Source organism: Canis aureus, chromosome 3 (genome assembly GCF_053574225.1).
Source record: "Canis aureus isolate CA01 chromosome 3, VMU_Caureus_v.1.0, whole genome shotgun sequence".
Taxonomy (NCBI): Eukaryota; Metazoa; Chordata; class Mammalia; order Carnivora; family Canidae; genus Canis; species Canis aureus.
This window is the reverse complement of record NC_135613.1, coordinates 32,557,814-32,582,243: the sequence shown is the minus strand read 5'-3', so window position 1 is coordinate 32,582,243 and position 24,430 is coordinate 32,557,814. Positions and strand designations below refer to the sequence as shown.

The window sequence follows — 24,430 nt, the reverse complement described above, 5'->3', positions numbered from 1 at the left end:
TGTCCGCATTCAAACCAGACGGCACGCCAAGGGTCTGGAAGGGCTGGGCTGTGACCCAACATCAAGATGCCCCCTTCCCCAGTTTCCCAAGGCCCCAAGACCAGAGCTGTGGCAGCGCAGGGCCAGAGGATACTGGGGCACACCCCTTCCCAGGAGCACCCAACCTGCACAGCTGGCCCTGAGCCCTGCCTAGCCAGCCCCAGAGTCAGAGGGAGATTCTGAGATGTGAGCCCTAGAAGAGGTCAGTGTGGTCAGCCCATTGCTTCCTGCTGCTCCCGGGCAGGGCTTGGGTCAAGGGTGACCCCAAGGTCATACGGAGCTGTGGGCCCACTCTGGCTCTGCCACCCCGAAGCCCAGCTATAAAACCAGAGAGGCCAGGCCTGGAGAAGAACCCCATCTCCCAGACTCTCGTACCCCTTGAATCATCTCCACAAATATCCAGGGCCCCGTAGGGGCTCCAGATACCTCCCTAGGCCTCAGGGAGCTTGGGGTTGGGGCCACAGAGCAGCCAGCTCCCACTGAAGCAGGCCCCAGAGCCAGCGATGTCTCCATTGGACAGAGGCTGTCTTTGCTTTCACCTACGGGCCTATACCTGGGCTCTGGAAGGCCCTGCCCCGGCCCCTTGCTCACACGGGGCTGGGGGGGTGCGGGGGTTAGTCTGGCTTGCGTCCTGGGGGACCAGGTTGAGCCTGGGGCCTGAGCCCTGGACCCCCGCCAGCTCATAACCCTGGACACTATACAGTAGCCCCCACGGACCATCCCAACCCCCCATAATTTCACTCCCACCCCCTCAGCGATAGAAGCTCAGCGGGACACAGAGCATTCCAGGGGGATTAGGTCTACGTGGTAACGGGGACCTCTGACTAGGGAGGTGAGAACAGGGAGACCAGACAGACCTGGAGGCAGGCGCAGTCAGGCGCCAGGACGAGCCCTGGCCACGCGCCCACCGTGGGCTTCCCAGGGCTGGCCTGCTCCATCCTTCTTGTCCCAGCCTCTCATCTGTCATCTCCTGTCACTCTCTGTGGGCCCTGGGCCCCATCCCTGGGTCTGGGTCTCCATCTCTGTCATCACAGCCCCCACAGCAGGTCTGGATCTAGTGAGACCTGCCCCCTCCTGGGCCTGACCAGGTAGAGGACTGGCTGGTGTTGAAGGACTGCAGGGAGCCCTCGGGCACAGCTGAGAATCTGCTGGGTGCTGGCCATCATGTCTCAGCATTCCCACCCCCTGTACCCTGGGGGAGCCTGTCTTCCGCTCTCTACAGGGTCTCAGGCATGGCCAGTGCCCACAGTCAAGCCCAGCACAGGGCCTCAAGGATGGGAAGGGGGGCCAGTGTCCCCTCCCAAGTTTCTGCCTCCCCTGTGCACATGTCCTCTCCCAACACACAGAAAGGCCCCCCGTGCCCCTGCCCCCCAAGCTGCCAGAATATCCCCACTCAGCATCCCCCCCTCCCCCTGCCCCTGACGCCACCCTGGGGCGACCAGGGAGAGAGGTGAGGACGGGTCATCGGCCAAGCCCGTGGTTGCCGCCAGCCCGGCACCAGTGCTCTCCTGCCTCATTACTCAGCGGGCTGCAGGGAGGGTCCCTCCCGGGCAAGTGCTCCCCCCAGTCCCGCTCCCCCAGGGCCTTCAGAGTCCCCAAGGGGCAGGGCTGGCCCTCAGCCTCTAATAGCTTCCTGCCCTGCCTCCCGTCTGGAGCATGTAGGCAGGCCCCAGAGCCCAGGCCCTCCCCCTGCCCCTGCCCCTGCCCCTGCCCAGCCCTGCTCAGCCTTGGAAAGGGGGCTTCAGGCCCTGCTGCTGCAGAGCCAGGCCCCACCCCCAGCCCCCAGGCATCTGCCGAGGGCCCAGGTGCCAACCCAAGATGGTATCTCGGCAGCTCTGCAGAGGCCCGGTCATCCCAACACCAATTTACATTCTTTGGTCTGGGTTTGCTGGAGCCAAAACAGGGTGGGGGTTGGGGGCTCCAAGTACACACAGAACCTGCAGGCCGGACTCAGTCACCCCGCCTGGGGTCTGCGGCTGCCCGGTGTGGCAGCCACCAAGGTGAAGCGGGGTGCGGTAAGGTGCCCTCCCAGCCTAGGAGCGGACAGCCCCGGGCCCTGCCCCACTCATGAGCACTCAGCTCAGCTGGGGGTGGGCAGGAACGCCTTCTGGGTCACATGTGGCATTGGCAGCCTGCACCCCCCCCCCAGGACAAGGCCTTCCCAAGAGCTCCCCACCTTGCCCTCTGCACCCCAGACAGGCACAGAATGGGGTGTCTGGCCGCCATCTGACTCACCAACCTTGAGGACTTCCAGTGCCCCAGGATGAGAGACTCTGGGCCCCTGGCCCCACAGGTGTCATAGGCTGCTGCCCTCAAGACTGGACATGAGGCCACTAGTCCTTCCAGGGCCATACCCCCACCCCACCCCTATGATGACACAGTGACTAGGTGACAGGGGGGCTGAAAGCTCTTTATTGCTGTGAGCATAGGTTTAACAGTCAACACAGTAAACAGTGAGGACAGGAGGGACAGTCACACTTCCAGCCCCTGGCATGGCCCTCACGTGCCCAGGAGAAGGCCGGAGAAGCTGGAGCCACTCTGGATGGTGAGGCTTGTCCCGGAGCCATTGTCCACAAAGACGGAGGCATACTGTCCAGCCTGTAGACACCCCACATTGGACATCACCACCCACAGTCCCCACCTGCCCAGGGGGCAGCATCTGGACGAATGAAGCTCGAGCCCCACCAGGCAGCAGCCACCCCCAGGGTCTATCCACTCTGCACTGGGCAGTGCAGGCCCGAGACTCCAGTCCTAGGAGCCCTGCTCAGCAACCCAGCCCACGGCCTCACCTGCAGCTGCAGCAGCCCCTCCACATGCAGGGTGAAGACCCTGGCATGGCTCTCCAGGCCTGAGATGGCCACCAGGGACCTGGAGACAGTGCCCCAGGGTAGGGGTGAGGGTACCGCTGCCTGTGAGGCCAGGACCCCACCAGGTTCACAGGCAGCTCTGTGTTTGGAGTAGCCCCTTCCCTGTCTACGGGTGGGACAGTCCAGCCCTGGGCACCACCCCTGCAGCCCCCATAGCATCAAGGATGCCCCCAAGGAAGACAAGACTCACGCGTGTCGGTGACAGAGGGACTCGATGCAGACGAGCACCCGTACTGTGTCCCGAGCCCGCAGTCGCATCCTGCCCTGCATCTCCCTGTGGTCTGTGGAGACAGGCCTAGCCTGCAGCAGCCCCCAGGGAGCACAGAGCAGAGGGGGCAGGGGCCAGGCCCTGGGGCACACCACCAAGTACAGGCCCAGGAGCAGCTGAAGGCTGTGAGCAGGTGGGCCCCAAGCAATCCCCCCCAGTGGGATCTGCAAGGGGACCCAGGCCCCCACTCACCCACATGCAGGCTGGCAGAAAACTGGAAGATGGCAGTCATTGGAGCTGTGAACCGGCCGGAGGCCAGGCTCAAGCCAGACCCCCGCAGGAAGGCGCCCTGGGCAGCGGGCTAGAGGGATAGCAGGTGAACAGCCGGCTACAGGGCCTGGGCCCTCATCTCGCACATCCACCCTGGGGGAGGCGTCTGTGACCAACAGCCGCCACCCCAAGCAGACCCCAGGTGGGCAGGACAAGGGCAGAGGGTCACGGGCTCCTGGCCCTAAGGGATGGATGAACCCTCCAGAGCCCTCACCAGAGAGGGCATCCTGGCTCCTGAGCACCTTGCACCCCATCTATATTTGTGGCACACAGGACCTGCTAACCCTGACCCAGATGACCTCCCCCAGGTGCCCCCTGTGTGTCTGTGCTGGGTGGCCACCCCAGGCCAACTGTGAACCCTGCCCAGCAGTGGGGAGCCTACTCAGCACCTTGCCCACTCCCACTTCCCCTGCTGGCAGGTGAGGAGGGCCTCCAGCAGACGCCCCCAGGACACCAGGGCTCATCCCCACGCCCACTCACGGCCTGGAAGCCATGCAGTTCTACCAGCGTCTTCTCCTCCACCACCATGGGGCCCTTCAGTACACAGTGGAAGGCCTCTGCCACCAGCTGCCGACCTGTCCCCTCGGGCAGCAATGAGCCCAACAGCCCCAAGAACCGGCGCTCGGTAGCCTCTGGTGGGGGAAAGGGTGAGGACAGCATCTTGGGACCAGGGTGGAATCACCCCCAAGGCCTAGGCGGCAAGAGTCTGGGACAGGGGTCTCACCTTTCAGCATCTCCTGAAACTCTCGCAGCAGGGCCTCCTGGGTGATTGCAGCCCCGGGAGGTCCTGGGGGCCCCGGGGGCCCGGGGGGCCCGGGGGGTCCAGAGAGACCTCGCTGGAGGGAGGCAGGAGGAAGTGAGGGCCCCAGTGGGACCACAGCCACCCCTACCCTGGGTGCAGACCCTGGGGCTCACCGACTTCTGGTCCCGGCCCCGGCACCGTTTCTTTGAGGCCACGTCATCTGGCCGCCGGACGAAGTTCAGCCATGTCATGTGTGCATCTGAGAACTCAGACCCCAGGGCCTCGGGTGGCTGCAGGAACAGGGGACAGGGGACAGGGCTAGTGTTCCGGCTACTGGGCCCCGATGAGCCCTGCCCTACTGCCCTCAGCGGAGAGTGGGGAACCTCAGGGCCCAGGCAGGACTTAGAACACTCACGAGAAACATGGCAACAGGGCACTGCAGGCTACCCCTGGGGACCAAGACCAGGACACACAGGGCAAGGGCTTAGGTCCTTTGTGGAAGCCAGGACCTGCCATCCAAGGACCTTGGTTTGGGTTCTGTACTGGAGCGACCATGTCCCCTCCCACCATGCTGAGTTCCCGAGCAGACAGGCACACCCATGCACACCGGGGGCAACCCCGCAAGTCCCAACAGGGACCTGCCCTGGCTGGGGGCACAGTAAAGAGCAGAAGCAAGTTTCCTGGGAGGCTTCTCAAGAGCCTCAGAGACACCCAAGCCGGGGAGAGGAGAGACCCAGGCCCGGCTTTGTGCTGGGCATCAGGTGTGAGAGCTGGCAGCCTTGGCCCTCCCGCCAGCCCTGCTCCTCAGGCCACAGGGAGGGCCCCTGGCTGGGAGGGGCAGAGCAAGCTGCCCAATACCATGTCCCCCTCCACCCTTCAATCACCCTCTCCTCGGCCCAGTTTCTGCCTAGAGCTGGCAGGACAGGCAGGAGCACCCTAAACCCCAAAGTCAAAGGAGAACCTCACCCTAAGGAAGGGGGCATGGGCTGGGGACAATCTGCCTTCTCTGAGGAAGGCTGCAGGCCAGGCTCCCACAGGACACTCACAAAACGGCTGAGAGAGCCACCAGCACGGCCGCCCTCAGAGAGCTGTCCCGGCAGGGCGGACTGAGAGGCCCCGACTCAGGGGTCCAGCCTGGCAGTCAGCCCTCAATCCCTCCCACAGTACGAGCCAGGTTTCTAGGACGGCCGGGGCTTCCCAGTATACCCCCAGACAGGCCTCTATCCCAGGGTGGGGTGTGGGAGGGGCAGGCAGGGGGGGTGCCTCCCAACCCTGATCTGGGCCCCACCCAGAGAGGAGAGAGAAGCCAAGAACGTTTGAATATCCCGGCTCCTCACATATCTGATACCTGCCTGACCCCCTGCCTGCCATCCACCCCGGGCCACAAATGAGGAACGCAGGAGCCTTGACAGACAAGTCCATTAGTGGTCTAGGAGCCAAGGGCCACAGGTGCAAGGGCAGGTCGGAGATGAGCCCACAGCTAGCAGGAAGAACAGGACTCCCGGTGTCGGGGCACATGTCCTATGGCAGCCCCCCGCCCCCCCACCCCACGGACACCAGGGGTCCCAGTGTCTGGAGCACATGTCACAGTGCAGTCCCCGGCCCCCCCTTCCCCCCACCGCATGAAACCACTCCTGGAATAGAGATTTGCCTGCTTGTCCCCAGACTAACCGATGCCTGCCCCCAGAAGCTGCTAGTAGCCCACTTGGCTCTGGCTGGCCCAAAGACTCCCTCTCCTCAGCCTGCCCATCTGGAAAATGGGGCCTCAGGCTCCAACGGGCGCGTGGGCTGAGAGCAGCCAGGCTGGCCGCCACAGAGACGCCCTTAGGAGGTGGGAGGCCAGGATCAAAGGCGTGAGGGCCTAGGGGGTGGGGGACCTGCCTCAGCATCTGCCTCTCCCTTTCCAGGCCTCGGCTCCCAGGTGGGCAGCTGCACGAAGCCACCAGGCCTGTGCTGCTGGGGTTGGCTCCAAGACCTACTCTGGAGAGACTTGGCCCGAGAGGGTGGAGGGGAACCCAGGGGCAGACTGAGGCCAGAGACCATCTGGGGTGCTCACTACACAGTGGCAGTCAGGGCAAGGACCTCCAGGAAGCACAGAGTCCAGGCTAACCTCGGCCTCTCAGGCCACTCAAGTTGAGGGGTACCTGGATCCCCAACAAGGGTCTAGAGCTCCCCCCACCCATTCCTGAATTAGCAGCTACACGGAATGGCAGCAGACTGCTAGAAGCAGGTAGGACCTGGAGCTTCAGAGGGTTCAGTGCAGCCCCTCTGGGAAGGCCTCCTTCCCCCTCCCCTTCCCCTAGCTAGGGGTGTGGGGGGCACCCAGTGGCTGCTCCAAGACCAGCTGCTGCAAATCCTGCCCAAAGCCCCACTCCACCAAGACAGGATGGAGAGACCTGGAGAGCCAGACAGGGCAGAGACTGCAAGTAGGGGGACAGCTGAGAACCAGGGGCCCCCTGAAGCTTACAAGTGCATGCACACCCGTACCCACATGCAACCAGCCCACACGTACCTTGGGGGAGCCCAGCAGCCCCTCGCGGTTGGATGTGGTGGCGGTGGGCTCAGTGCGCTGGCTGGGCTGCCGTGGCCTCTTGGGTTCCCGCCGCGCCCCAACACCCCCAAAGAGCATAAGCTGCAGCCAGAGGAGGGCCACGACAGCGGCTGCGCAAACCCAGTGCATGGCGCCTGGTGGCTCCAGACCTTGGTGGTGGCTCAGCGCTGTGAGGAGGGACACCCAGGTGTGCTCATGGGGGCGGCAGTGCAGCTGGCACTCAAAGCCCACATGTGGGGACACGAGCCCAGGGGCCGCCTGGCTTCCCCCGCTGCATGTGCAGGCAGGGCGAACACCAGGATGGGCAGACGACACGGGACACAGCAGGTGAAGACGTGCTCCTGCTCCAGAGGGCCAGAGGGCCAGAGGGCCAGGGCCGCTGCCGCCGCCTCCCCTCACACGCAGTGCCCTGGCTGCCCGAGAGCGCGCTGAGAGATAAACCCTCCCCTCCTCCCCAAAGCTCCAAGGGGGAGGGCTCATGCTCTGCTGATCTGCCAGCCTGGGGGCGTGGACGGGGTGTCAGGCTGCTTCAGGGGCTGCACCTCCCCCAGGCACTCCCTACTTTCGGAAACAGCTCCCACCCTTCCCCAGGAGGGTCATCTCACCCTGTAAACTGTTAAGGCGAATTCACTCCACCCGTCTCCCAGCTAAGCTCCTGGCACCTCACATCCAACCCCTTCAGGGTGGTGGCCCAGGCAGCCCAAGGGTAGTGACAAACTCCCATGGGACCAACAGCCCCAGCTGCCCTTCCTATGTATGACCTACCTCACTCGGGGTCCCCTCCCTCTGACACAGGTCCCCCCACCCCACCCCCAGGCCCTGGTGATGCCTAGAGGCCAATTCAGACCCAGCTCCTGAGAAAGGCAGGACCCAGGAAGCAGGACAGCTGACCTACTGGTCTCCCAGCCTTGCCCTGGCCTAGGTGACCCTGGGCACTGGCTCTCCACTAGGGGCAAGCATGGCTACCCAGGGGAAGGACTGACCCTGTAGAAAGGAATGGTGGGTGGCCTGGCCAAAGTTGCTGGAGTCCTCCTCTCCCCTTTTCTTGGGGCACAAAAGCAACGCTGGGGAGTGCCCTCACCTAGCCAGGTCTCTTGGCTTCCTGCTATCCTGAGCCAGCAGGGGAAAGGGAGAGGAGTCCCCAGGCCTTGAGCTCTGGAGCTCAGCACAAGGGTGAGCCCTGCCTGGGTAGCTGTTTCCAGCCCGAGGAGAGGGAGCACAAGATTCCCCCCAGCTGGACCTGAGAAACAGTGAGCGGGTCCCAGGAAGAGTTAGGGCCTTCCTTAACCACCTCCACACTGCAGGCAACAGGATGGCCGGGGCCAGCTCAAGCCAACAAAGCCTGGCAGACTCATTGGCCACATGGCAGGGGCCCAAGTGGGCCCACAGCTGCCCCTCGGCAGATGAGACTTGGAATGGCCAAGGCTAGCCCCCGTGGGAGCCACTGCTCGCAGTCTAGCCTAGAGGAAGGCAGAGCACACTGGTCCTGGTGGCAGTGTAAGGGTCCCCTGGGCACTCTTCAATTTCCAGATGTCTGCTAGGAATGATGAAAGCAGACCCCAGCCCCAGACCACGTCCACAGTTGGCAAGTAGAGGCAGAGCTGCCCCACAGACAAGCCTGGTGGGAAGATGTGAGGAGCGTGTCTCCAGGGTCAGGGAGAGGTGGTCACCTCACAGGCCAGTGATGGTGAACCCTGCACTTGCTGTTGAAGCCTTGGCCCTTCTGGGTGTCCAGCTGGTAAGCCAGCTCTCAACGCCTGGGTCGTGAAGGGTGCCACAATGCAGAGGACCCACTTTTGCCCTGCCCGCCTGGAAGCCTAAATATGACCTGCACGCCCAAACCCTGCTCACCCCAGCCACCTGGACAATAAGCAGGAAGCAGGAGCCAGTCCCCTGGCCCATTGGTTCCTGAGTCTCAGTCCATGCTTTGCAGGGGATGCTGCCCCCCCGGGGCTCAGCGTCAGTGGCCCCTCCCCGACATCCCATGGGTCCTCCTGGGGCCCAGCACCGTGAGCACAGGAGCTGCTTGGAAACCACCAAGGAGACCCTGTTCTCCAGTGCTCCCCGCCCTGCTGTTGCAGATACCAACTGGCCCTGAGGAGGGTTCAAGGCAGCGGCCGGTCCTCCATACCCACAGCCACAACCCAGGGCATCATTCCCACAGCAGCCTGCCCCCACGATGCCCCGGGCACAGAGGGGGCCACTGCAGGCTCAGACCCAGACCACACAGCTGCATTTGCACCTTCAGGTCTCAGACTTGAGCCTGGGGAAGCTTCGTGGGGCAGAAATGCTGTGGAGACCTTTGGCCAAGACCATGTCCCATGCCTCCAGGACTGCTTCTCCTGGGTCCATGCAGCATCAGTTTCAGCAGAGGCCTGCATCCAGGGGTTCACCTGGGCCAACTACTGGGGCACACATGTTCCACGGGTGGTGGTGGCCTGAAGAGGCCCAACTGCCCTCCACCAGGAACCCCTCCAGGGACAGCAGTGGGGACATCATGGGGTCAGACATACAGACCCAAACAACAAGCTCATTTAACTTTTTTTCACTTTTATTTATTTTAAGCAATCTCTACACCCAACGTGGGGCTCAAACCCACAACCACGAGATGAAGAGTCGCCTGCTCTTCCAACTGGGCCAGCCAGGCACCCCAAGGTCATCTTTTACCTCGGGTCACTTCAGATAGCACGCCACCTTGGACACTGGGTGAATGCTCTGTACAGCACGGATCTATTTCTACCGCTGACAAAGAGTTTTTAATAGTTGAGATTTCACATACGGCGAGAAAACCCACATTAAGTAAAATATTTGCTAAGTAATCTGCCTCTTGAAAACCGCAGGAAACACTAAGTGTTTGGGTCAGATACCAGCCGTGGACTGAGGCAAGGCCTGGACCAGCACGGCAGTGTGGCACTGCCCCAGGGCCCACAGCTCATCACGAGGCGCCTCCACACTGCACAGTAGCTCCAGCCCGTCACAGGCCATGCTGCTGGCCAGCCCACAGGCTAGCCTGTCAACCGCCTGAGACGGACATGGGTTTCCAATAGAGACAAAGCACAGCATTCAGGAACAAAGATATAATGGAAGATGTTGTTCACAAGAGTGAGTTAAATACACACAGTGGTAAATTATAGAGCAATTTTAAATAAACTGATCAAAAACCAAAGAATGTTGAAGACGTACAAGTGCATGGCTGTACTTGAAGCCCTATGGCCCTGGAGTGAGATCAGAGCACCTCAGCCTGGGACTCGCACACACACCACTTTCAAATGATGTGCAAGTGAAATCATCAGCCAGGGGCTTGATGGGAGCCGTATACAGCCCACCGGCCCGTCACTTCCTGTGATGCCCGAGCCGTGTGGGGTCTTCTAGGGAAGAGCCCATACTGGACATGGATGGATCAGCTGCGAAAAGGAACGTGTGAGCCCATCTACAGGGTGAACCACAGATCTGGACCAAGGGTGAGGGAGCCCCAAGGTGCACAGAACCTGCCTGTCAGGTGCTGACCCCCCACAGGGCTGCCGGGACCTTCCTGTGGGCATGAAGGGCATCCGCCTACAGCATCTGGGAAGCCAGAGGTGGCAGTGGGGGACCCTGCCTGGCAGGGCTGTGGAGGGAAGTGGGGAGAGGGAAAACCACCTCAGGATCACACAGGACAAGGTGGCTCTTCAGGGGAAGGATGCCACCTTGTGGCCAGCCAGCAAGCAGATGCTGAACTTCAACCTCAGCAAAATGAAGAACCACGTTCCTAGGAGGGACCGCTTCTTCCCAAGCGGACACAAGCACATTTCAAATGCTGAGGCTGAACACCACATCTCCCGGACCCCGCCTGTGTCTGTCCTTGGCCCCCCTTGGGCCCCATGGCGGGCCCCCTGTCCCTGCCAACTGGGTGCAGCTGTGGGAACTGCCCCTGCCTGGTGAGCCAGGGCTCCAGTGGACCAAGAATGCACGCAGAATATGTGATAATCGAGTTTTGTATTTGTAAGTGACCAAATCTAATAAAATGAAAAACAGGTTTACTAAAACAGGTCCAAAAGACGATACAGGAGATAAGCTATAAAACCAAAGCGTGAAGCCCCTCCTCGACACCCAAGCTCCATGGTCCCCAACAGACCCCAGAGCGAGGTCAGGGAGCTGAGGATCTTGCATCTCCTCTAAATCCAAATTACACACTTTGGTTTTGTTTTCCTTTTCAAGGTTTTTTAAAAAGCTAACCCCAGGAGTCAGGCAGGTCCACCCTGCGCTCGGCGGCACGTCCAGCCAGCCCATGGCAAGCTTGGGCCCAGTGTCCCTCGTTTTTGATCACTTCTGCTGGCCACGGCATATGGCTCACTCCTGCGCTATGCTTCTCAGCACATACTTGACCGTGTAGGCAAAGGCTGCAAACCCAACTATAACAAACAAGTTCGCCAGGGCGCCGCCCAGGAGTCCGTGGTGCCGGTTGGCCTGCTGGAGCCCTGCAAGGTGCGGCCCAGCCCCTGGTGCATGCCCATTGAGGAGCTGAAGCCCATTCTGACCATGGTGTGTTTCCCCATCTGGAACCACATCTGGTAAGGGGAGAGCCTGGGGTCGGCTACTGAGTTCGTCTTGGGCTTTCTGTTTTTGTTTGATTTCCTAAAATAAAAACAGAGAAACAGGGATTGGTCTAAACTAACAAGTTCCTTCAGGACTAGGAAGAGTCCCAAGATCCACCAGGAGCATGTGCTCAATCCCAACAGCCACTCTCAGAGGTGGGGACTGCTGCTTGTACAGAGACCTGTCACAATCACCAAACCTGCACCTCCCCGGCCCTTGACAGAGTGGGCCCAAGTGACATGGGATCACCATGGCTTGCACCTTAGGGCAGCCCCCTGGCCCCAGACCAAGAGCAGGGTCCATGCCAGTCCCCCATAGCATGCAGTCCACCTGAGGCGCTCCAGGCCCTGACATCCAAGTCCTCCCAGCCCCTGAGCACCTTGAGGAGGGGCCTAGGCTGCCCACACCAGTCAGCCCCACACACATGCATATGGGCACAGGTGCACTCTGTGCTGAGCATCTGCAGCACAGGGACACACAAGAGCACTGTCTTCTCTCTGGAAGATTTGAATCTGAAAGTGCTTCCAACATGGAGGGAGCAAGACTGCTCGCTTCTGTTCCTTACCTCCACGACTTCAGGGAATAATTCACAAAAAACTTTGTCTTTCAAATTAAATGTTAAACTTTGTGCAGCCAGTTGTCTTTTCTAGGAAAAAAGAGAATAGAAATATCAGCCCAAAAACTAATTTCAATTCTTCTGAATCCTAAAGACTATTTTATCCTCAAAAGCTGCTATCCTATCGTTGAGAGCACTCAATAAGCTTTCTCTTCACAACAAACTAATTTAGTCTTATTAAGGCTTATCTTACCAGTACCATCAATTAGTAACATTAGACTTGATTCCTACTTAAACACTGGGGAAATAAAAACCAGTTCACAAGGACTGCCTGCCCCTCCCAAGACCCCAGAGGAAGCTCGGCCCACCCTTCCCACTGCTGAAAGGAACTGCCAACATGCAACCATGCTCTCCAGCCCTCACCGTGAAGTCCGACGTCTCTATGCTGCCCAGGGTGGGGCCTTTCTCCACCATGAAGCTAAGGAGCCCAGTCAGTATGGTGGAGACAGACCAGGCAGGGTTCCACGTGTCTGGATGGAAATCCGTGATGGAAAGACACAGCCTGAAAAAGAGGGACCCACTCAATATAGCACACCCCCAGCCTGACCACACTCACACTTGAGAAGCAGAAATGCCTTACCTCGTATTGCACTTAAATCTTCCATTGGGCGTTATCATATAAATACTAGGAGGTTTAAAAGGAAATTCTCTGGGAAAAACTAGTTTTCCGTGGTAATAGCCACCTGTATCAAAACAGAGAAGGAGCCTTGTTACAGTCCAAAGCACAACTCCTGTAGGGGCAAACCCCTTGCACTTAGCCCCATTCCAGCCTCCAGGCTAGCGTCCCACCCCACATGGTCTCCCCTATCTCTGTGCCCACCTGCTAGCCACCAGGAACACAAGAGTCTTGCTGAAGGTCTCACTGGGGGCTCATGACCACAAATTAGGAGTGGCCCTTGCCCTGCATGACTAATGCTCAACCATCCTGTGCCCTCTCACTGAGAGTAGAACATCAGAAGAGAAGCTGCACCAGGTCCCTTGCTGGCCCCCTCCTGCCCTCCTCTACAGCATGTCAGCTGAGGTCACCCCTCTTCAGACCCGCTCTCTCCTGCACTACTCATTTCTTCTCCTCCACCAAACTACATCCAGCAGCTAGCAAAACTGCTATCATTTCTCCCACTTTAAATAAACCAAAAAACAAAACTCTGACTGCCACTCCCACCAACTCCAGACAGTTGCTCACTCTCCTTTATGGAACATCCCTGGAGAATCTTGTCCAAGTCTGCCCTGACAAGCTCTTCCTCCCACCCTGGTCCTCAACCCTGACATTGACATCAGCAGACCTCCCCACTGTGGCATCCCTGGCCCTGTCTCCTTGAGCCCCACCCTGGCATGGTGCCATCCCCATCCTACCCCCCTAAGTGCTGGCCACTGACTGGCTCCTCTGGTGCTCCCCCTGACCACTCCCACTTCTGGGTTCTCACAGCCTCCCGTGACACGGGGGTACAACCCATGGATGGACCAAGAGAGAACACTGCCCAGATAGGTCCAAGACAGAATTTCACTTATTTCCCCTCAAACAGCAACTCTACCCTCTTAGCCATTCAGACTAAAATCTGGGAGGCCTCATTGCCACCCCAGCTCCCTGCCAGTCTCCACCACCATTTCACACCTAACTCCATCAGCAAATCCTGTTGGCCGCACCTTCAACACTTTGGGAGACCTTGCTAATCTCACGGCCTTCACTCCTACCCGCTCACCTCCCACTCCTGCTGTCCTGAACCTACCTGAAGCCTCACACCCTCCTCTCAGGGCTGCACTGGGAGCCTGCTGGATATGCAGACCTTTGGGCAGACCACAGGCAGGCTAAGTGGAACACACACTGACAGGATACCCAGCGACATGTGCATATGCATGACTGCTCAGTGAGGCTTCACGAGCTGCCTTGACCTCCACCTGGGCTCCCTGCTGTCCCCTGCACCCTTGGTGTGGTCCCACCTCAAGAATTGGGACACACTAGTCCCAAAGCACCACACATCTCTGCTCCAATGCCACTCTTGGGTAGGACCACCCCACCACCTCATATGGGCTTCCCACCAGACCCCTGGCTACCTCACATGGGTACTATCTTCTACCCCAAGCTCTGCCCGTAGTGGAGGGATGACATGAGCTAGTAGTGTCCCTTGTAAGGCCAACCCAAACAGGCAGACAAGTCCACCAGTGAGTAACTAACACTATAAATGATTCTTGGGGCACACTCACTCAAAATGACAAGAAAACCCAAATTGGAAAATAATCAAGGGATACAAACAGGTGCTCTTCCCAGGAGGAAGCAGGAACAGCCAAAGTGCACTTGAACCAGTTGGCTCAGTACTACATAGGAAATGGCTGCCATGTGTAGCTCAGTGGAGGGTAGTGGAAGGCAGACACCGCCTCATTGCCTGAGTGTGAACCTGCAGGCTCCTGAGGAAACCTGCCAGGAAAAGGGAATTCTCAATACTTGCACTGACCCAGCAACTCTACCTCTTGTCATCTACTGGAAGAATGTGAGGTGAAAACCTCCCAGCGAGGGAAGGGCTCTGTGCAGGAGCCAAGCACAGGCAACCACACAGGGAGCAAATACCTCTCAGCGCAAACTGGAGAAGCAAGCACTCCTCCCCATTTAGGTGAGGACCTTCAAGGGGAGATGATGAATTCTGGGAGGATCTGTACTAGATGGGCCAGGAAGGTACATCCTAAAAGGTGAAGAGGCAAGGCAGGGGACCTGAGAGGATGGAGCCTCACCCAGAGGTCAAGTCCTCAGGGAGCACAGGGAAGCATGTCTCCCATGGCAACAACTCCCACATCCTTCCTTCCAAGTGTCCACAGAACAACGAGCACAGCCTTGGTAAAGCCCTAGGCAGAGAAACTACAGAGAGCACTATGGCCCTGGAAGGAGGCCAGGGAGAACAGTGCCCAGCATGATGCTGCATGTCAGTGCCGCACTTCCTCCACTGAACTGCTTTTGCAAATAAGGGAGTGGGGGTGGGGGGAGACCTCCATTGGCCACAGCTGTGCTGGACTGTTCCTGGTTCTCTACTCTGTTCCACTGACCTGCATTCCCACATTCCCTCCTGTCTGCTCACTGAAGCTACATAAGTCTTAAAATCATGCAGAGAGACTCCTCCCACTTTATTCTTGTTTTAACTATTCTAGATTCTCTTCCCTTCCGTGTAAGTTTTAGAACAAAAATCTTAGAATAAGTTTGTGTATGTCTACAAAAAAAACCTTTGTTAGGACTTTGACAGAATTGTGTAAAATCTATAGATCAAGGAAGGGAGAATCTTTAGCAACACTTGTACTAGCAGGAAACTATTTCTGAGCTGTTAGGATCGGTGTGCCTGGAGCAGACCAGGAGTAACCTGGCTATGGAGTCCAGAGCAAAGACAGGGTCAGTGGATAACCAATGCGGAGTCAACCAGACATGCACAGGTAGAGGAGCCATGAGAGACTGAGAAGGAAGAGTCAGAACATCCAGAAGTCAGGGGAGCACCAAGTGAGGAGGAAGCTAGAGTCAACACCATCCAGTTCCACAGAGCCCCAGACACTGAGGTCTGAGATCTGCCCCTTGGATCCCTCTAGAATCAAAGTGGTCAGCAGAAGGCAAGGCTGCAGGCTGCAGAGTGGAGGAGGGGATGGGCAGAGACAAAGGGGAAGAATTAGGTACTGAGGTGGGCAGTGAGAGGAGGAGAGGCAGAGGAGGGGAAAGAGGAAGAGAGAAGGAGGAGCAGCAGCAGCAGGAAAAGTTCTGTCTCTGAAGGGAATCTTGAGGCAGCCTGAGGACCAGAACCAGCAGAGAAATTGAGTACCAGACACAAGGAAGCATTATGACAGCATTAGGTCTGGAAAGAGGGCACAGTGCCTCTTTCTGCAAAGTCAGGAGACCCCATGCAGGCAGGGTGTGGGTGAATGGGGTTCTCCTGCACCCCCAGCCCTGCACACCTTCACTCCAGGCCTGCCCTCTCCTCTCCCAGCTAACTGCACCCTGTCCAGGTTCATTTCCCACAGCAACAAGCCTGGTTACAAAATTAATAAGTGTTCACTACTTATTTGGAAAATACTAAAACTACAAAAAATAAACTTAAAAATCAGGCACAGGAGATCCCTGGGTGGCTCAGTGGTTTAGCCTTCCGCCCAGGGCATGATGCTGGAGACCCGGGATCAAGTCCCATATCAGGTTTCCTGCATGGAGCCTGCTTCTCCCTCTGCCTGTGTCTCTGCCCCTCTCTCTCTGTGTCTCTCATGAATGAATAAATAAAATCTTTAAAAGAAAAAAAAAAAAAAACAGCACAATGCCCCTTGTGAGAGAGAACATGTAGTCTTAACAAGCATTTTAACATGATCTGTACAGACGGCCCTGAAGCCTGTTTTTTTTTAATTTTTATTTATTTATGATAGTCTCACACACACACACCCACACACACACAGAGAGGCAGAGACATAGGCAGAGGGAGAAGCAGGCTCCATGCACCAGGAGCCCGACGTGGGATTCGATCCCGGGTCTCCAGGATCGCGCCCTGGGCCAAAGGCAGGTGCTAAACCGCTGCGCCACCCAGGGATCCCTGAAGCCTGTTTTCTGATGTATTTCTAGAAAGCTCACTTCAAGACCATGAAGCCCACGCCATGGCTGGGCATTCAGAGTCCCCAACATAATACTAACATACCCACCCTAAGACAGGCTTCTGCATCTGTTTCCCCAGAACAGGGACTCCTGCACCCAAGAAGAGTTCTCAGAAAGCTAGTGATACATATGCCAAATGTTCTCCAGCAGCTGGACTGTTTTCCAGTGAAATCTTACGCAAAACCCCCATGTCAAGGTAGATGTCACCCAAAGTGAGGACTGCGCACCTGGCCACAGCTTTGCCCTGGGCCTGCCCTGCCATGGCTCATCTCCCAACCTGGCCTACACCCTAAAGCTGGCATCAGGCTCCCTGAGGACCTCCGACTCGCTGATCTAATCCCAGGTCTACGTTGTAAGACACCAGAGGACCCTGGGTGGCATCACCAGATCAGCCTCAGCAGCAGTTAGGAGAGCAGAGGTGCCAGCTGACCCAGAGCAGATCCTGCATCCTCCCTAAGCCTCAGTACCCCATCCACAAAGGGGCCCACCACTTAGCTCAGAGGGCTCAGCAGAGTGAGTACCCAAAAAACACATCTTTTCTCTGACAATACTCATGTTGGTCTGAACAAACCCTAGGAGAAACTGGCCGCACTGTACTGCTCACAAGGCCTGTCTTCCAGCTCTGATCCCACTGAAGTCAGTAGCTGGGTCAACTCTGAGGTTCCAGAGAGCCCCTGAAGACAGCACAATGGCAACACCAAACACTTCTAGGATTTGGAGAAACACCAGGATGGATTCCAAGGAAGTCCAACCTCACCGATGCACATCCCAAATAGAGCATAATTCACAAATACAAAGGGCTTGATGGGAGAGGTATATTCAAATAGCAAATAGCCCCTTGTTCCTCTCAAAGACTTACCTTCATAAGGGGTCATCTCTGGGCCTCGGACCACATAGTGCCTGAGGGAGAGAAGAAAATCAGCTGGCTCTGGGGATGGCAAATTCTCCAAATTCTGAGTCACTTCAAGGCTGGGGTTGGTAGGATCCAGCCAAAACTAGACATTCACAAACATTCAGTAGGTGAACTTGTACTACAGATGGTTTAGCCACTTTGTAACAGAATCTTAGAAACTGTTTCTCCCAGTTTTCCCACAAAGTACTTTTGTGTCCAAGATGCAAGAAACAAATCCTCTCTAATCATTGCAGTCACCTGAAAAATTTTTGATGTTAATTTCACATACTTTCTTGAGGTGTACTTGGAAACTTGCATTCTTCATTCAGTATGCCCAAACATCATGAAGTAGGCGAAGCAGGGAGCAGCTGGTGACAGGAGGGGGGCTCTGTGTCCCCAGTCTGTCAAGGTTCTGGGAGAGCCAGGCATGACCTCAGAGCAGCTATCCTCCAGCAGGAGGAACAGGGACAGCCCATGACCATCACAGAAGTCCTCACACACAGCCCAAGCCCAGGTTGGGCCCACGTGCCTCAGACAAAAAGCAGCACCCAGACACCACTTTCCCGTGCAAATCAAGAGCTTCAGTTCTATGTCAAGAAGTGTTTGGACTTAAGGATTTTCAAACAAAACAGAAAAGCACAAAAGAGAAAGTAGAACCAACCAGAAATGCAAGACCAGACACTAACGCCTCTTCCCACAAACACCATTTTAATGCTGTGGACCATACATCACCTATCTGCTAGCTGATACATTTTACTCCAAAAACACTGCCATCCCATGTTGGCCGACCGGGAACAACTCTCAGAGCTAACCAAGCACATGACACACCCAGGAACATGGCCTTAATTTGTCACCTCCCAATTCCAGTGCCCAACTTGAGAACACTGCAAAGGGGCAGTGAGAGAGTACAGAGAGCCCAGCAGCCTGAGCATCAGAGCAAGGGATGGGCACCACTGACTCAGAGGCCATCCACAGCCTGGCAGAAGAGCTCGTCCAACAGGCCTGACGTGGCTGTCCTCAGCCAGTTCTGGGGAGAGGGTCTCACCACCCCAACAGAGCCTAAATTCTTGGTGCTAAAAATAGGATTCATGCTGAAAGGAAGCCTACGTTCCTCCTGGGAGTCTGGAACACTGGGAGGTGCCAGGCAGAGGTGCCTACATGACCTGCTCCCACTGGAAATCCCGCACCCTAGGTCTCTAACAGGCTTCTCTGGTGGACAATACCTTACTTTTGTTGTCACACCAAGTCCTGTGAGTGCCCATGGGGATGGGAAGCTTGTGCCTGGTATCCTAGGGACCCTGCCCCCAGTGCCTTTTCCATTTGCTGATCTTGCTGTTTTTACACTGTACTAAATAAACCTTAGCAGCAGATCCTCCTTGTGAATGACTAAACCTGGGGACCTGAACTCATGGATAGGGAGAGGCTCCCCAGATAATGAGGATATCCCTGCATCTGCCAATCCTGTGTGTGGGGCCATGCTTGGTTTTCGTTGCTTGGGGGCAGGGAGAGTTCTGCTGTAACACTAAAGCCTCGTGCATACAAGGCCCACCTCACTTGCCATGGCTCTAAGCTGAGGGAGGTGGATCCAGAATCCCTGCACACCTGTCCAATCTGAAAAGTATTTCTTTGTAACTCAATTAAATCCATGTTCTCTGGATTTAAAAAATTAAAAATTAAAAAAATTAAAAACTTTAAAAAAAAAACGGTTTTCTTTTTTTAGATGTGGACTCCACGCCCAATATGGGGCTTGAAGTCATGACCCTAAGATCCAGACCTGAGCTAAGATCAAGAGTCACTTAACCAACTGAGCCACTCAGGCACCCCTAAAACACACTTTTTAAGATCAAAACACAAAATACCTTTCAAACAGAAAATGCTTATTACCATTTCAGCCCTATGCTTTACTTCCCACAAAATCACCAACAAATCTCATAATGGCAGCATTTCTGTAGAAGCACATAGCCTACTAAGACCACACTTGAACACAACCAAAGAATCACTACAAAATAAGTGTCTGTGAGGTACAGAACCTGCCATGTCAGCCCAAGGGCTGCCCAGGCTAGTGTCAGGTGCTGAAGTATTAGGACCGCTGACCCTCTGTCACAAACTCTCCAAGGCAGGAGAAACTACTTCACAGCACCAAGAGGCAAAGAGCAAGAGGAGAGTCTAGAAATGCAGTGTCCCCATCAACAACTGTGAGACCTCCAAACCCCAGAGCCTCGCCTATGGATCCCGCAGACCCAGCATCCCACCCCCACCCCAAAGGTATTCTCCATCACTCTCTCTCTCCAGCCCCAGCATGCAGGGGTTAAGGAAGACCCCATCATGGCCCAGGCTGACAGCCATTATGAACACAACCAGGGCATATCTGTAGGAATCAGTGTACTGGCATCTGGAAAAGGTTTAACACACCTTTCCCAATGCCAGGATGGGAGCACCAAGGCTACCCAACCAAGCCAGCAGAGAAACCAGGTGACAGTGTGGGGTGAATGGCAGTGCAGAGCCTTACCATTCAAGAATATTGGAAGGGAGGGGCTCAGCACAGATATAAGGTACCGGGTCCTTCTTAATTCGGAGATAGTCCTGTTTCAGCCGCTGGGTTGCTGTTGTTGGAGCTCTTTTATTGCTGTTGCTGCTCATCTATGAAAAACAAACATTTCTGTTTACAAAGAAACGAAAGACATGCCACTGCTTCCCTCACCCACAGATGGCTTCAGCAGTCCCACAACTTCTGCTTTCATTTCTGCAGCCCATCATCATGCACGGTTAATCCCAGCCACCCAGAACCCAGGCCTGCAGGTTGTCCTGACTTGCCCACCCACTCAGACGCCTGCAGGACTTGCAGATTCTCCTTTTCCGTCTGCCCTGCCACAACCTTCACTTATGTAATATCAGATGCAAAGATTAAACACACACACACACACACACACACAAAGCCTCATTCCTGTCCTCAAAGAACCTAAATGGAGAGAAAAACCTGATTTAAAGGGTTCTAAGTAGAGGTCTGCAGAAGCCAGCCTGGACCAGTGCTCCTGGGTGACTAGGGATCTCTCTACAACTCTGTGCAAACAAAACTTCTATACCACGGAAATTAGGATGCACCCCAAACCAACCGCCACCAAAAGCCTATTGTTAAACATTTTCCAACACATCTACCACTGGTCAAAAGTGGATAGGAGGTACAGAGTAGCAGAGACAGGGTCTCTCTCTGAGACTGGAGAGAGGAGACGCTCAGAAGTCTGACACACATGCTGGGAAGAGGGAAAAGGAGTACCCTCCACACAGAAGGAGCTGCATCATGGGTCCAGGAAAGAGCGCTGGGCCAGTGTGTAAGGGGTCACAGAACCATAAGCAGAGATTGACAAGGCTGGCCAGGGAGGCAAGGCCAGGCAGTCAGGCAGCAGAGCAAAAAGTTTTTAGGCCCCAAGCCTTACAGGAGATCAGATTTTCTGTTAGATCACTTGGACGTGGGGCACCTGGGGGGTTCCACTGGCTAAGCGTCTAACCTTCAGCTCAGTTCATGATCCCAGGGTCCTGAGATCAAGCCCCAGGTCAGACTCCCTGCTCAGCGGGGAGTCTGCTTCTTCCTCTCCCTCTGCAACCCCTGCCAACCACTCATGCATGCACGCTCACCCATGCTTTCTCAAATAAGTTAACAAATAAAAATCTTTTTTTAAAAGGGAAGAAAAAAGATCACTTGGACAGTTCAGCGAAGGTCAAGTGGGACATGAGATGGCATAGGAAGACAGCACTGAAGGCTAAGGACCAGGAGCGAGGTCACAGCCTCACTCAGGAGGAGGAACGTGGCCTGGTTCAGGGGGCCCTGGGACACTTCAGCTATGCTCAGAGGCAGAGGGGAGGGATGGTGAGAGAGAAGATAGAGCACCGTCCCACCCTCACAGACATCAGAACAGCTCCAACTCGAACTGCTACATAAACTGAAGTTTCCCATAAGATGGCAAGGCAAAAAAGTTCTGCTGCTAAAAATAAAGTGTGAAAGTCACTGGTCTAAAATATGATAGAGACAGAGGACACGTAGGGGTACGCAGGAATGGAAAGGAGAAAGGAGCTTCCAGGCTACAGTGGTGGCAGATTGGAGCCATACCTGTCCTGCTCTCCTCCATGCTACTGACGCTGCCACTCAGCGATCTTAGCCCATCTTGCCACAGCACTGGACATCAGGGGTCAGGACCTCCACCCTGACCTCTGGCCTGCACAAACCAGAAGTGACTCCACCCCCACCTCCCACCATGATGCCTGCCTCTCCTCATCTCCACCTCAGAGCCTCTGCGTGCTCATTTCCCTAGCAACAGCCACAGCTCCCTCTGCTCCATCAGGTCAGAGGTCTGCGGACTCGTGCCCTCAGAGCACTAAACCCTTAAATGACAACCAGGACTCAGCGTGCTTACTCTACACCCCAGGGCCTGCAGAGCAGTCCTCCGCACACCACTGCCCAGCGCACTTCTTTGGGGCCCCTAAGTTTCAGAGCCTCTGTTCCCCTCCTCCTCCCGTTCCCACTCCACTTACCCTAATGCAGGGTCTCACTACTTCTCCCATTAACCATCACAACAGCCTTCCAACTGGCCTCCTAGTTTCTAGTCAGGCCCCATTTCTGTCCATCCTGTATACTTCAGTCAGATTAACTTTTTCCAGCCACAGTTCTGATCACAGCATTTCAAGATTCCCCCATAACCAAGCAAATAAACTTCAACACCTCCCCCTGCCTCTAAGCCCTCGACACAGGAGTCCCAGCTAGTCCTCCTAGTTCCCAACTCTCAAAACCCCTCCTTATCCTAACCATACAGCTGCTTCTCAACCTGGTTTCTACAGGCAGAAAAATCACTTAGGCCTTTTCTGGCCCAACTCAAAAGTGAAGTCCCTCAAAAGCCTCCCCGATTTCCCTAGTCAAATGCCTCCACCAGCCTCCTTGCTATCCAGCTCCACACCACGCAGGTGCCTGCCAGGCCCCGCAGAGATGCTGGTGAACTCACAGCAGGAACAGGCTGTGAACAGCCTGAGAAGGGAGTGCTTTCCCGCACAGTACTGCCCCCAAGCTCCTGGCCAAGCCAAGTGGGCCAGGTGGCTCACCTGGGAACAATACCTAATAACACAGCAACAACCCAAAAGCAGAACCACTACACCAGACTTGTTTAGTTTCTTTTAAATGGTCACCGTGAGGTTAACACTCTGCCATATGTAAAACAATTCAGTGGATAATTCAAACACCACTATGTTTGCACATACCACTATGTATGCTTAATGAAGGTTACTGGACAGCTGCACAAAACTAAAGGGATCCTGCCTGGTCAGTCACAAACTTCTCTCTCCTTCTTACTCCCAAAGGCATGATCTTTAAAATCACATTCATGATCAACTACTCAGTTCATAAAAAAGAAAGGGCTCCCCACCGACCTCTCCTTTGCCTCACTCAGGGCCCCACAGCCTCTCCAGTCCACAGCATCTACACACACTATGAAGCAGGTCTCAAGTTCCTGCAAATCCCCACAGACAGGGCACACAGAGTAGGAGTCTGAAAGAAATAGAGTGCAGACATTTAAAACAAACAAACAGCATGAATAACCAATTTTCACATAGAGAAACTGAAAGAAAATAGCCTGAACCAACATCCCAGGGCAGGAGCCCCTTCAGCTTCCCATCGACACACTTGTCATGGGTCCAGCATCCATTCACCCTGCTCCTTTTCTCTCCACACATCTCTCCTTCTCCATGTAAGCGTAACTCAGTGACAGTGTGGCAAGAGACCTTGGCCTGACCAGTCACCTGGGCACGTGACACACTCAAGCCCACGACTTTCACGGAAGTTTCTCCTTTCTCCACCAGGATTGCTTCACAGTCTGGACAGACTCCCGGGGCTGATGGAGGCGTCCCCATCACCATTGGTGCACCTGCCTGAGCAGGGAGCTGCCACAGAGGTCAACACCTCCAAACAGTGCCGATGACCAACTGCAAGTCCTAGGCACCATGATCCGACCCTGCCTGACGGACACCGCAGGTTTTTCAACGAGGCCTCTTTCTACCAAAGCTAGACTACACCAAGTTCCCCTCACTGGGAATGGAAAGAGCAGCCCGCTCCTCTGCCGGGGGAGTTCCTGTGCACCTACTAGCGCTACTCCCCCCAGGCTGCGGCACTGCCTCTCTACCAGCTCTACGCCAGGCCTGAAAGAGGCCGGGGACCACAGTGGGATTAAATACAGACCAGCTAGTGGTACCGGCTGGAAAAAGAGCTAGAAGTGCACATGTGGCCGGACGTGGAGAGGGTGCAAGCGCCCTCAGTGCTGGAGCGCGGCCCGGGGCCCAAGCGGGGCCACCGACTGCGGCTTCCCACCCCAACCACCTGAATCTTCTGTCGGCTGTTGGCCCAACAGGCCTCGCCCCGGGCACACTCACACCTGCCGGGATTCAGGGAACGAGCCGCCGGGCCTGAGGCGGCGGCGGGCTCAGGAGCAGCGCCCCCCCCCCCCCGACTCCGAGGACATTTACACACCAAGATCTACGCCGGCTCGTCCTGGAGGTGCCCGCAAGCGCGCCACTAGCCCGAGGCCTCTCCGCAGGAGCCCCAGCCGCGGGGCCAACCTCACCCCCACGCTGGCCGGAGGAGCACCCCGGCCCGGAGCCCCGGGCGCCCCGCCGTAACCGACCTCCGGTTCCGCGCACGGAGGCTCCAGGCCAGGGCCGCTCGAGCGGCGGGGCGGGCGGAGACGAGCCTGGCAGCGGCCCCGTGCCCTCCGCGCGAACCGGCTCTGGCGGGGCGGGCGCGCGCTCACCTCTCCCCGTCGCCGCGCGTGGGCCGCCGCCGCGCTCAGGCTCGCCGTGGTCGAGGCCGGAGCAGGGAAGGAAGAGCCTCACCGCGCCGGGACCGAGGCCACCGCACCACCGCAGCGCCGCCACCGCCTCAGCTTGCAAGATGGCCGTTCCCCGGGCGGGGGAGGCTGAGCCCCGCTTCCGATTCCGGTGCGCCGCGCTCGGGGGTGGCCGCTCTAGCCGGCCGG

At 56.6% G+C, this 24,430-nt stretch overlaps 2 protein-coding genes and 1 long non-coding RNA gene across 4 annotated transcripts; 1 reads left to right on the top strand and 2 right to left on the bottom strand.

The window, feature by feature from the left end:
* Window positions 1–2,439: 2,439 nt before the first annotated feature.
* On the bottom strand, window positions 2,440–7,419 carry C1QTNF12 (C1q and TNF related 12). The gene is made up of 8 exons (XM_077891707.1): window positions 6,699–7,419; window positions 4,360–4,476; window positions 4,169–4,280; window positions 3,925–4,076; window positions 3,367–3,475; window positions 3,097–3,187; window positions 2,829–2,907; window positions 2,440–2,637 (listed from the first exon to the last, which is right to left on the bottom strand). Exons 1-8 carry the CDS (start codon window positions 7,215–7,217, stop codon window positions 2,539–2,541), a joined length of 1,278 nt encoding a protein of 425 aa, XP_077747833.1. The 5' UTR covers window positions 7,218–7,419; the 3' UTR covers window positions 2,440–2,538.
* LOC144310570 (uncharacterized) lies at window positions 3,801–11,283 on the top strand. The gene is made up of 2 exons (XR_013376261.1): window positions 3,801–4,091; window positions 9,303–11,283. It is a non-coding gene; the product is annotated as an uncharacterized LOC144310570 (long non-coding RNA).
* UBE2J2 (ubiquitin conjugating enzyme E2 J2) lies at window positions 10,696–24,370 on the bottom strand. 2 transcript variants are annotated; one of them, XM_077891708.1, is made up of 7 exons: window positions 24,206–24,370; window positions 19,930–20,060; window positions 17,388–17,428; window positions 12,509–12,611; window positions 12,292–12,430; window positions 11,878–11,958; window positions 10,696–11,351 (listed from the first exon to the last, which is right to left on the bottom strand). In XM_077891708.1, the coding sequence occupies exons 2-7, from the start codon at window positions 20,058–20,060 to the stop codon at window positions 11,067–11,069; spliced, it is 780 nt and encodes a 259-aa protein (XP_077747834.1). In that variant the 5' UTR covers window positions 24,206–24,370; the 3' UTR covers window positions 10,696–11,066. The 2 variants fall into 2 exon arrangements, with proteins under 2 accessions (XP_077747834.1, XP_077747835.1); XM_077891709.1 differs by lacking the exon at window positions 24,206–24,370 and adding an exon at window positions 23,926–24,108.
* Window positions 24,371–24,430: the final 60 nt, after the last annotated feature.

What these genes read in the sequence shown, in the direction of transcription:
- C1QTNF12 (XM_077891707.1), bottom strand. Translation starts at nt 7,217, where the DNA reads ATGAGCCCTCCCCCTTGGAGCTTTGGGGAGGAGGGGAGGGTTTATCTC. An exon ending in GGGGCCGGGACCAGAAGTCG is followed by an intron (nt 4,281 to 4,359) that starts GTGAGCCCCAGG and finishes GCCTCCCTCCAG; the next exon opens with CGAGGTCTCTCTGGACCCCC. An exon ending in GTTTCAGGAGATGCTGAAAG is followed by an intron (nt 4,077 to 4,168) that starts GTGAGACCCCTG and finishes TTCCCCCACCAG; the next exon opens with AGGCTACCGAGCGCCGGTTC.
- UBE2J2 (XM_077891708.1), bottom strand. Translation starts at nt 20,060, where the DNA reads ATGAGCAGCAACAGCAATAAAAGAGCTCCAACAACAGCAACCCAGCGG. An exon ending in CCTTCCAATATTCTTGAATG is followed by an intron (nt 17,429 to 19,929) that starts GTAAGGCTCTGC and finishes TCTCTCCCTCAG; the next exon opens with GCACTATGTGGTCCGAGGCC. An exon ending in AGAGATGACCCCTTATGAAG is followed by an intron (nt 12,612 to 17,387) that starts GTAAGTCTTTGA and finishes GTTTTGATACAG; the next exon opens with GTGGCTATTACCACGGAAAA.